The 12,201-nt window shown below is 47.7% G+C and overlaps 1 protein-coding gene across 4 annotated transcripts in view; it reads right to left on the reverse strand.

The window, feature by feature from the left end:
- The window catches only part of RASAL3 (RAS protein activator like 3), a 45,974-nt gene extending 37,509 nt beyond the window's left edge, over nucleotides 1–8,465 (reverse strand). Inside the window, exons 1-2 of one of the 4 annotated variants that reach the window (XM_060269208.2) lie at nucleotides 8,327–8,465; nucleotides 782–1,205 (exon numbers count right to left, since the gene is read on the reverse strand). In XM_060269208.2, the coding sequence (XP_060125191.1) occupies nucleotides 782–1,205 (424 nt within the window). In that variant the 5' untranslated portion in view covers nucleotides 8,327–8,465. Of the gene's footprint in view, nucleotides 1–781; nucleotides 1,206–1,439; nucleotides 2,561–2,820; nucleotides 2,916–5,328; nucleotides 5,865–8,326 lie in introns of those variants that run through there. The other 3 variants (XM_035141101.3, XM_060269206.2, XM_060269207.2) reach the window with 3 other exon arrangements.
- Between the last annotated feature and the right edge of the window lie 3,736 nt (nucleotides 8,466–12,201).

Genomic DNA, 12,201 nt, shown 5'->3' on the forward strand with positions numbered 1-12,201 from the left:
GTTTAATCCATATCAGTACATTTAAGTGTGTGTGTGTGTGTGTGTGTAAAAAAATGTTTTTTGAAACTTTGAAAGAAAAAAAAGGAAAACTAGGTACCACTGCGGCGGAAAGGTAAATGGCGTTTCCGTGTGTCCAGGGGTCCTTTACTTTTATTTTTTTACTTTTTTTACTTTGCATTTACAGTCAAACCTCGGTTTACGCCTACCTCTGTTTGCGACCGCTTCGGTGAGCGGCCGCCGCAGACCCGGAAGTGTTTACACCCGGGTTCTGTGGCGTCGGATTCGCAGACGCGATCTGTGCAGCTCGTGCATGCGCAGAAGCGATCTGCGCAGTGCCCGTGTGCGCAGAAGTGCTCTATCATCGCTTCGCACACACGCAGAAGCTTGCCCTCGGGGAGCGACCGCTTTGGCGAGCGACCACCTCCGTGGAACGGATTGTGGTCGCAAACTGAGGTCCCACTGTAGTCTACTATGGTGGGTGAAAGGCAGAGTCATGCAGAGCACCAAAGCATCCATTCCTCATGGCTCCTTGCATTGTCACCTGGGATTTCACCAGTCACTGCCTTCATGCTTTCAAAATATATCTCAGTCATAAGCGATAGAACCCTAGACAGGATGTGGAAGGTGTTTTTGAGCAACGTTGGGCCTTGAACCAGCTTTGTGCAGCTACCCACTTCCCCCAGCCTGTCCTGCACGTATGGTCTGCTCTCTTCTAGTTCAAAACAACACAGAAACCTAGCTGGATCCATCTCAAAACTGCCTTTGGGCAGAGTTGCCTTACCTTTGCTCGCTTCCTTAGTCTCCCTTTCCGACCGGAGGGTCCCCTCCTGGTTCCTTCGGTGGGACACGGAGCGCAAGTACTTCCTTAAACTCATCTTACTGCTTCTCTCCTGGGCCTTGGGCACTTTGGCTGGAGTGGAGAAAGCCCTCTGGAAGACAGATCTTTTAGCGGCAGCTCTGCTGTCTTGGGGGGCCGCTGGCGCTTGTGGGTGCTCACGGCTAGATTCAGAATGCTCAGTCTCTGGCTGGCTTTGTACTCGCCTCCATTTCTGCAACTTGTCCCTCCGGCTGCTGCTGCTGCTGCCCCATGTCGCGTGGTTCAACTCCGGTTCCTTCTCCCCGTTCTGTAGAACTGTCTGCCACCTGTAGGACCTCAACAAGGACGGCGTATCTATTCCGGACCTGTGTTTCTGGGGAGCCTCCATCTGAAAAGCAAAAGCGTAAATGCAGAAGGTTCCGGAAAAGCATCCACAACAAAAGACCCTTGTATTCCATGCAAGGTTTCAGGATATCACAGGGAAGCTAAAAGTGAGCCCAGATTCTCCACCTTCTGGTTCTTACTGAATGGCCTAATATCCTTCCTGTCTTGGCAGTTTGACCAAAGCCACATGGTCTGGTTTCCCTCTCCTGAGCAGCAAGGAAGCACAAGCGATACCTGCCTTCTCAGAGCAATGGAAAGAAGGTAGGCTTTCCCCACCAAGGAACAATCCTTTTCTAGTGGCAGGTGGGTGTTGCAGCAGGATTACCGCAGCCAAATTCCACCCCTGTCCATTCGTGGAGCGCAACTGAGAGATTTCTGGTCCTGAGAGATGCTGTCCTGCACCGGCTGTGTCTCAGTCACGGACATTTTTCTAGCAAGGCTCCTGCGCCTTTAACAACAGGAACAGAAAATAAGATGGCAAGCCCAACTGCATCCCACACTGTCATTCTCATACCCAGACACTTCCTGTGATGAAAGAGATTGCGCCGCGCAGAATTGCTAATTGTAACTTGCAAGCTAAGCTCCTTGAGGCTTGCAGAACCTGGGAGCGGACAGTGGAGTATCAACAGAAGCCCATTTGCCTTGTCTGAAACCATCGAGAGGAGGTTCGCCGTGCTTTGCCAAAACCTCGCAGACTGTGGCCTAGCTCCAAAGAGCCATGGGTGGGGCATTGTGGGGCTTGCCTCTTGAGCAACCGGCTCTGCCCTGACCCACAGAACCTGTCCTACCACATCCCTTGTGAACTGGGGAGCCATCCTGCCCAACCCACTTGCATGGTGCCAGCCTTGGAGCAGGGATCACTCGGAGCAGGGATTGCTGTGCATCCCAGAGAGAGGACCAGCCTTTCATTTCCTACCCTCCTCCCTGCTGTGGGCACTGCTCTGTTCCAGGCAGCTAGCTCCACAGCCCTGGTTTAATATTGCAGAAGTGTCCAGAGGGTGAGAATATGGGACCCACAGGAACTGGGGCAGCAGGTTCGTCTGGCACAAGTTCATCAAAAAGCCACCGAAGGAAAATCCTGGCTGAGTAACACCTGCAGAGCAAAATCTTTTAGGGCATATTTGTGCAGGGTTTCATTCAGTCTCAGTTGTGCTTTGCTGGGCTGACTCTGGGGCTCTCTGGATATCCTTTTTGTTGCACTCCTGATGGTATCAGGGCAGCTGTACACAATCCCCTTTTCAATACTGTTTCCACCTGCAAACGTTTTGGGGTGAACATACTGCTTCCTTTCCAATCAGTGCATGCCCCATAGCTTCCTGCTGAAATTTATCCATTAGTTATGCAAGCTTTTTGCACCACAAATGTTCTGGGTTTTTGCCCTGCCTTTGTTGTGCTACAGTGCAAGAGTGCCTCTCCTGAATAATGCATTTTTTTAAAAAAATGTTTTATTTTCAATTGTATCTGCCCAATCAATGGCAAGATCTGCTGCAACAAAGGGGTGCAGAGTACATCTTCCTGTCCCAATTTTGTTACTTCTCTTCCTCACCCCTCATTCTGCAACACCCCCCCCAATAACCAGTTCCCCTTCCACCACGACACAGAGCCACCTGCCCAGTTACCTTGGCTTCCTGCTGAGCTTCTCACCCCATCCTGCCTTCACCACTTCACTGTCTGACTGATTTCCTCCCCTGCTCACCCTGCGCTCTGCAAGTCCCCATGTGATCTGCATCAAGATAACAATCTCACCTCCCTCTCTGCCTGAGCAGCACCAAGGCTGCCTCTTACAGTGTGGGTGGTTGAAGCCATTCTCTGTCTGTCTGACTCAGAAGGTGCACATTTGCTCTGGGGGGGGGGGGGAATGGACTTGGGTTGCTTGGACCAGGCTCAGCCAAAGCTCTCACCCGGTCGATCCATTCTGCCACCAGAGAGCAGCTTACACACAAATTCGCACCTGCATTTCCTCCTATGAGGAGCCACATGGCAACCCAATTCTGAGCAGGCAACTTGCTGAAGTGGGCCAAGCCTTGTTGTTTTTGTTGTTGTTTATTAAATTTATATCTGTCCTTCATCCAAGGATCCCAGGATTGTTCTTCTCCAGAATAATAATAATAATAATAATAATAATAATAATAATAATAATAATAATAATTTATTATTTACACCCCGCCCATCTGGCCTGGTCTCCCCAGCCACTCTGGGCAGCTTCCAACAAAAGAATAAAACACAATAATCTATTAAACATTAAAAGCCTCCCTGAACAGGGCTGCCTTCAGATGTCTTCTAAAAGTCTGGTAGTTGTTTTCCTCTTTGACATCTGTTGGGAGGGCGTTCCACAGGGTAGGCGCCACCACCGAGAAGGCCCTCTGCCTAGTTCCCTGCAACTTGGCTTCTCGCAACGAGGGAACCGCCAGAAGGCCCTCGGTGCTGGACCTCAGTGTCCGGGCAGAATGATGGAGGTGGAGACGCTCCTTCAGGTATACTGGACCGAGGCCATTTAGGGCTTTAAAGGTCAGCACCAACACTTTGAACTGTGCTCGGAAACGTACTGGCGAGCACACATTGAGTGGAATTCAACACCATGCTACGGTGATAGTTCTTTGAACCAGTTGTCAAACCATCTCTCCCTTCCCTATGCTGTTTTGGGGGTTCTTCAGATCACACAGAGCTGATGTGGGAGAGGAAGGGAGAAAAACCCTTATTGCACTAGTGGGACATGTTGTACTGGCTATTTGATTGAATCCAGCTCATTTGGTTTGGCACCTTGCTTGTGTATCAAAGGGCTCACCCACCCTTCTGCTCGTCTTGGGCCTATAAAGCCCAGGTCCCGGCAATTTTCCACTTCTTTCCGAGGGAAAACCCGCTCTTTAGTGATAGGTCTGAACAAATGGCAATCTGGGGAAAACCTGCATTGCTGTTTGCTCCGATTGAGCACTAAAGAGTGGTTTTTCTTGGACAAAAGCAGTAGGACATGGGGAAGTGTGGATGAGCCCCCAGTAAACCATTCAGATGCTGCGAGTCCATTTTGAAGCAGTGCCAGTAAAAGTTTCCTAGGACAAATGATGCCTGCCTCCAGCATAACAGTGCAAAGAGGATTCTTAGACAATTGAACAGGTAAGACCGTGGAGCAAGGGCCAAATTAAATATGACAGCAAGGGATGTGATTGGATCTTCTGAGTTTTGTTTTCAAAAGATCAAAGTGGAGGAGCCCAAATTAGATCAGGGTCATGACACATGGGGATGGGAGCTAAACCCTCTCACCTTGTGCCATTGACCTATTCTGCGTGTGTCTTTTATTTATTCGAAACGTTTCTATGTTTTGGGGTGACCTATGGTTGACTGACTGATATTTATATGCAACCTTCTGTCAATAATTACCAATTGGTTCGGAAAAATTAAAAACAAGTTCAATAATGATAAGCAATATAAACAAAACATACAGCAGATCAAAGCACAATTAGCAACGAGAGATGCCTGGGTGAAAAGAAAAAGTTTTTTGCCTGGCACCTAAAAGAAAGCAAAGTTCAGAGCAGATGTTCATGGGCTGCAGCGAACTTCTTGGAACTGTGAAAGCTTTCATCAAGTGCAGAAGGGAATATGGGTGGATGGTGGGACACCAGCCTCATATAACCACCATGCTTAAATCATGTATGAAGGGGTTAAAACCATAGAGTAAGCTCTGTCCCGTCCCGCCAGGCTTAGCTGGGACACTTCCCTCTACCTATTGTTGTATTCAGTTAACATGAGGGGCTCATTGTGTAAAGAGGTTTGAGTTGGTTGCTGCAGCTCAGACCACATGGCTTTCACAAGCCTCTCTTAAGTTCCTATACCAATAATTCAGGAACTTTCACCACTTTGCAACTAAGCCGGCTTTAATTTTTAACATCATTTTATTTATAGTTTTCATTTATATACATTTCAATAGTTTAACAATAGTTCTAGCATTTCAAACCTCCCTTCCTCCTCTTTCTGCGGTCCCTTGCATTTATTTTATCATTTTCTACTTAATTCTAAATTAACTTAACTTATTCTCCTTTTATTCTAAGCCAGGTTTTATTGCCTGTGAACTTTCTGAAGCACATGAACCTGAGCTTTAGAGAGTTTAAAATCAAGCAAAAATTTTAACTTACCAAAGTTGTGGTCTTTTTCCTATGGCGGGAGAAGAGGGAATCTCTGGAACTCACTTTGAAGGGCATATTTCAAAGGTCTAACAGCCTATATTTCCACTGTTTGCTGCATATTTTGTGACTAAATCTCCACTGGTGTTTCTCCCACCAAAGAGTACTTGCCCCAAAGTTGGATTTTGGCATCCAGGAATTCTCTGTTTATACCTATTTTTTCCTTGCACCAATATGGGCAACATCGGCGTCTCCGATTGGTAAGCAGTATGAAGCCTCTGGATTTGCCAAGTCTGGCTTCGACGCGAGGAGCCTGGCCTTCCACCTGCTCAGACAACACAGCAGCAGCACCTGGCCTTCAGGCTTCCTCCTCGTCCTTTCCCACACTCTCCAGGCCTACATCTGAGTACTGCAGGACCAGCCCTACCACAATGGCACACGCCTAAGTTACACCCCATTTGGATTACTGCAACATGCCTCTGAAAAGTGCTCGGGAACTTCAACCGGCTCAAAGAGCTGCAGCCAGATTGCTGCCTGGCAATGGTTATAGGAAGCGGACAACTCCCTTGCTGCAAGAGCTCCATTGGCTATCGGTCTGTGTCCAGGCACAATTCAAAGTGCCGGTTATGACCTATGAAGCCCTGCATGGCTTAGGTCTAACCTCTCTGAAATTATTCCATACCTGCCAAGTACCCCGTTTTCCCCGGGAAACCCCCGATTTTACTTACCTTTTCCCGGCGGTCCCCCGTTTCACTTCGTCTCCCGTTTTTCTCCGTTATTTTCTCCTGCCGGCGGCCATTTTTTTCTGATTTGCCCTTCTATGGGCACCAAAAATGGCCACTGCCGGCTTCAAAAGTCGCATCTACGCATGTCTGGAAGTGCATAAACGCGACTTCCGGTGTCAGCGGCGGCCATTTTTGGTGCCCATAGATGGGCAGAGCGACACCAGAAGTTGTGTCGATGCAACTTCCGGTGTGACACGGCTGCCGGTCCCGGATTCTGCAGTCCGAGACTTGGAAGGTAAGATATTCCCACATGTGAACCTGCCCTGGTTCTGAGTAGGGTTGCCAGACTCAATAGAGGACAGGACTTCTGTGCCTTTAATTGCCCTGCTCTCTTTTGAGTCTGGAAACCTTAAAGAGAAACCAGCAGACCCTTTGCTTGGAAATTAAACCATGGTTTACCTTCCCGCAGCGCAGCAGTAGGGGAGGAGCCAAGCACTTCCACCCCATAAACCACAGTTTAAAACATAGGTGAACTGGACTAGAATGGCAGCAAGAATCTTTACTCAAAATCCTCAGATTTTGAAGCATGGGAAGTCAAAAATTTTATGATTCGGTATAATATTTGGTTTAATAGATATGTATTTGTATAATTTGTAACAATTGATATGATATGATATGATATGATTAGTTTGTAAGTGAAAATTCAAGAAAAATTGATTTTTTAAAAAAAAATTAAAACATAGGTGAACTAGCGTGACTGTTGCAATTAACAAGAAAATAACATAGTGCCCTGGAAATCTGTCCCAAGTTAACACTCAAAACGTATTGTGCAGCAGCCCTAAAAACTGCCATTCAGAGTTCTCCGCACACCCAATGAGAATTACTTACCAGAAGAATAAGAAATCAAGATAACAAACTTTTTTATAAAAGAATGGAAATGGTTTGTTGAATATTTGCAGATAAATTGTAAACAGATAAGATAATTGGCAGGGTTATTGTAATCACCTGCAGTTTTATAAGAGTACGTATATATTTAAAGTAGATGAATAAATGAGCCAATTAAGTTGATTTGGATATGCAGAGGATATTAAAAATAAATTTAAGGAACCACAGAAAGAGGGGGAAGATAGTCAAGTTTTGAAATGTAAAAATGAGTGAAAAATGAGTGAAATGTATAAAACTAGTGAAATGTATAAACTTGAAAAGTGTAAATAAAATTTGCGGGTGGGGGGAAGGATTATGTAGTCAAAGCCTGGTGCTCAAGCCTGCCTGAAAACCACATCCTCTGGTTTGTGGGGGATAGGAGGCGGGCAGGTGTGGAGGACTCCCTGGTCCTGAATGGGGTAACTGTGCACCTGAAGAACCAGGTGCGCAACCTGAGAGTCATTCTGGACTCACAGCTGTCCATGGAGGCGCAGGTCAATTCTGTGTCCAGGGCAGCTGTCTATCAGCTCCACCTGGTACGCAGGCTGAGACCTGCAGACTGTCTCGCCAGAGTGGTGCATGCTCTAGTTATCTCCCGCTTGGACTACTGCAATGCGCTCTACATGGGGCTACCTTTGAAGGTGACCAGGAAACTACAACTAATCCAGAATGCGGCAGCTAGACTGGTGACTGGGAGCGGCCGCCGAGACCACATAACACTGGTGTTGAAAGATCTACATTGGCTCCCAGTACGTTTCCGAGCACAGTTCAAAGTGTTGGTGCTGACCTTTAAAGCCCTAAACGGCCTCGGTCCAGGATACCTGAAGGAGCGTCTCCACCCCCATCGTTCTGCCAGGACACTGAGGTCCAGCACCGAGGGCCTTCTGGCGGTTTCCTCGTTGCGAGAAGCCAAGTTGCAGGGAACCAGGCAGAGGGCCTTCTCGGTGGTGGCGCCTGCCCTGTGGAACGCCCTCCCAACAGATGTCAAAGAGGAAAACAACTACCAGACTTTTAGAAGACATCTGAAGGCAGCCCTGTTTAGGGAGGCTTTTAATGTTTAATCGATTATTTTATTTCGTTTTTCTGTTGGAAGCCTCCCAGAGTGGCTGGGGAAACCCAGCCAGATGGGCGGGGTATAAATAATAAATTATTATGATGATTATTATTAAGCAGCAAGAGTGTGACATCAAACAGGATCCCCGACCTGTTTCTCAGAGGCCACTGGTAGCAACTAGAAAGAGCAGGGTCTGTCAGTTTTCACCGCAGCCGTCAAATGCAGACAGCAGACTCATAATCGTACTACCACTGCCCCACAGCCCCCCCCCCATGCAACACAACCAACCTAAGAAAGCCAGACTTACATTTGAGGACAAAGGCCTGTAATTGGAAGCAGACTTAACTCAGCACTATTCTCCACACCAGACTGATATGAAAAGGTATTCAATTCAGAATCAAAAACATGTATAGAGTCCTCTTCCCCCAACACACACACACACAACTGAATGCACTTGCATGATTTACCTAAATTGTTGTGGTTTCTCAAAATAGCTGCGCCACTGTTTCCTCTGACAGCGCTGTGGTGCTGACATTAAAGTAAAAGCTCATTATTTTCAGTGTGGTTCCCGGGGCAAAAGCTTCAGCCGCTCCTTTTTCGCCCTGCAGCAGCCAGCAGCAGTATTGACTGCCGGGCTCGCTGCAGAAAGTTCTCGACCAGCATTTCCTTTCGCCTGTAGACTTGGCCCAGAAAATGTGCCGAGTGCGGATTGCTCGGCTGCTCACCAAAACAGACTGTCGCCACCATGATATGCTGAAGAATTGCACTGGCTGCCAGTCAACTACCAAGCTAAGTTCAAGGTGTGAAAATCTATGTGCAGCTTGGGGTCAGGCTACCTAAAAAATAATAATCTCACCCCTTATATATTCAACTGATCTCTCTGCAGGCCTCTATCATCCCATCAGGAGGTTGTTCCATTTACTATCATGCCCTCCAAGTGTCATGATTTTCCAGGACAGTCCTGGAATTATGAAAGCTTCTGATTTGACCCCAGAATATCCCAATTTCCCCTGCCAGTGCCACCACGCTTGGGGAAGAGGATGAACTGGCGGCTGTCTCCAGCAGCGGCTGCAGTTGCAAAGAACTCCCTGTTGCCAACCTCCTCCCTTGGGCAACTCATCGCGGCTGCTGAAAAGCGGGTGAGGAGGCTGCCCCTGCTGAGGTCCAGCCCCGTGTGATGCACCAGCAGAGGGCAGGAAGAAAGAGGGAGCAGAGCAGAGCACAAGGAGTCTTGATCCATATAAATAAAAATGTAAGTGTCCGTTTGTGTGTGACCAAAAATCTCCAAAAGTTCTTGACCGATTGGTTTGAAATTTTGACACAACGTTCCATATCAATACGGGAGTGTTTGCATATACTTAGATTGCACAGGTGTCACACCTGTGGCAGGTAAAACCCTGTTTTTTTCAAACAGAGTGCCATCTGCTGGGTGTCGAAGTAACACATGCTATACTAAATGCATCACCGAGCAGAGGCTGCTGGCAGCGACTCCCCGGTGGCTCCTCTGAGGGCAGGGGCCAGATCCTGATGTCAGCGGGCAGAGGCTGCTGGGAACAACTGCCCAGTGACTCCTTCTCTGAGGGCAGCGGCCAGATCCTGCGTCTTCCCCCGGTGGACCCCGGCAGGAGTATGCGGTACTTTCGGGAACATGTGGTATGCGAGAGGGGGAGAGGTTGGGGTGCCAGGTCCATGGGAGCGACTGCCCGGTGACTCCTGCTCCAATGAAGATGGCTGGAGTCTTTTTTGGGGGACTATGAAACAGGGGGCAGGGGGGGTCTTCTCTGTGTTCAATACAAGCCTGCTGTCTGTGTATTACCTGCCAACGAACCTCACATCCAATCTTAGACTCAGCCACAGCAACACGTGGCTGGGTACAGCTAGTTAAAAATAAAAATGTTTAGTGTGTCCGTGTCTAATCCTGCCCCTTTCTGATATTTATTTCCTGTGTGTTTTTCACACTGTTGATTTAAGCTTAACATGAGCTAGCAGTGTGATCAGGGGTGGAGGAAGGGGGGGGGACAGTAGGGGTGGACCGCCCTGGGTGTCTTTGCTGAGGGGGTGACATTTGGCATGCTGCCCGTCCGCGATTCCCAAGCCTACCCTGAGCCGTTGGGGGAAGGGGGAACTGTGCCGCTTTGCCAGCAGCATTCCCCCCTTCCCCCTTCATTTTGGCAGCTGGGGGAGGCTTGGGAGTGGGAGGCGGGGGGCACACCAAATGTCCACCATTGGTGGCTTGCTCTGCCCCCGGCTGCAGGGCGCACACATCGCTCTGTGCACCTGAGCAGCTATCCCGCGACTGGTAGGGCACCCACTGCACCCGCCCCCCCCGGAAGTGCGCCCCCCCTGGGCAGGGCGGGCATATGCTTTGCTGCTGAATGTGATTCTTTAGTACAATGCTTTTCAACTGAAAAAACCTGATGGCACTAATCCACTAGCTGAAGGGGAAACCATGTGTGAAAACAGAACTTTCAGAACCAATCTATAGAGCAGGTCTTTTCTCTCTTACTTTGCTTGCTTGCTAAGACACAAACCCCTTCCTATGTGCTACATTGCCATATAGAAATCAAAAGTTTTTTAAGCTAGTCCGACTGATCTCTCTTCTTACCCCTTGCCCAGCCAATTCCACCTGTCTTTTCAGGAGGCGTGGGGCATGGTCGGATTGGAGCAGTTGAGAACAGACTCTACATTAAAGATATTCTAATGTAAATGGTATTCCCACATGGAGGGAACTTTTCCTTGTCAGTCTACAAAATCTCAGATGGTTGTGGTATCACCTTAACCAGCTGTTAGGATTGCTTTTAAAACCAGATATCTCTGTCCCGGCATGCAGGAAGAAATCTGACAATGTTAGAACACATTTTTGTTAACTTTTCAATTGTTTAAGGAGATAGCGCCTTCAATTTATAGAGCTCTAATAGCCCCTGAATATGACAGTCTTTTAAGTGCAAGAATGCCCTGGGCAATGGACCTAGAAATTTAAATACCTAATGAAAAACAGGCCACCTTGTGGTCTGACTTTGAAATCAGTTTCTGTCATAATCCGGGAGTCTTCATTAAAGTTATTGCACAGGTGGCATTATGTACCAGTAAAATATGGTCTGAAGCTCAACATCAAAAAAACCAAGATCATGGCCACTGGTCCCATCACCTCCTGGCAAATAGAAGGGGAAGAAATGGAGGCAGTGAGAGATTTTACCTTCTTGGGCTCCTTGATCACTGCAGATGGTGACAGCAGTCACGAAATTAAAAGACGCCTGCTTCTTGGGAGAAAAGCAATTACAAACCTAGACAGCATCTTAAAAAGCAGAGACATCACCTTGCCGACAAAGGTCCGTATAGTTAAAGCTATGGTTTTCCCAGTAGTGATGTATGGAAGTGAGAGCTGGACCATAAAGAAGGCTGATCGCCGAAGAATTGATGCTTTTGAATTATGGTGCTGGAGGAGACTCTTGAGAGTCCCATGGACTGCAAGAAGATCAAACCTATCCATTCTGAAGGAGATCAGCCGTGAGTGCTCACTGGAAGGACAGATCGTGAAGCTGAGGCTCCAATACTTTGGCCACCTCATGAGAAGAGAAGAATCCTTGGAAAAGACCCTGATGTTGGGAAAGATTGAGGGCACTAGGAGAAGGGGACGTCAGAGGACTAGATGGTTGGACAGTGTTCTCGAAGCTACGAACATGAGTTTGACCAAACTGCGGGAGGCAGTGCAAGACAGGAGTGCCTGGCGTGCTATGGTCCATGGGGTCACGAAGAGTCGGACACGACTAAACGACTAAACAACAACAAGGCTATCCCAGATAGCTAAAAAAAAACACTCCCAATTGTTGGAGGAAATGTGTTGTTAAAGGTACTTATATTCATATGTGGTGGCACCTCGATAACATTAAAACTTTATAGAGCAATGTATTTTTAAAAAATTAACTTGGTATTTAACATGATGGATAAATTGTCTCCCGCACTGGTGCTGCTAGGAATTAAGACGCTTGATCGCTCAAGGTTAGCCAAATAATGAGCTTCTAACATTTCTGTTAACACCTGCATGGATGCAGATTACCCAGATCCTGGAAGAAAAGGGAGCATCTGAACACTGAACCTTGGTATGCTAGAGTATAGTCAGTAGTACAGGCTGAAAAGCGGACTTGTTAGGTCGGAGCAACTAGAGGCAAACACAATAAATTT

Source organism: Zootoca vivipara, chromosome 15 (assembly GCF_965207765.1).
Source record: "Zootoca vivipara chromosome 15, rZooViv2.hap1.1, whole genome shotgun sequence".
Taxonomy (NCBI): domain Eukaryota; kingdom Metazoa; phylum Chordata; class Lepidosauria; order Squamata; family Lacertidae; genus Zootoca; species Zootoca vivipara.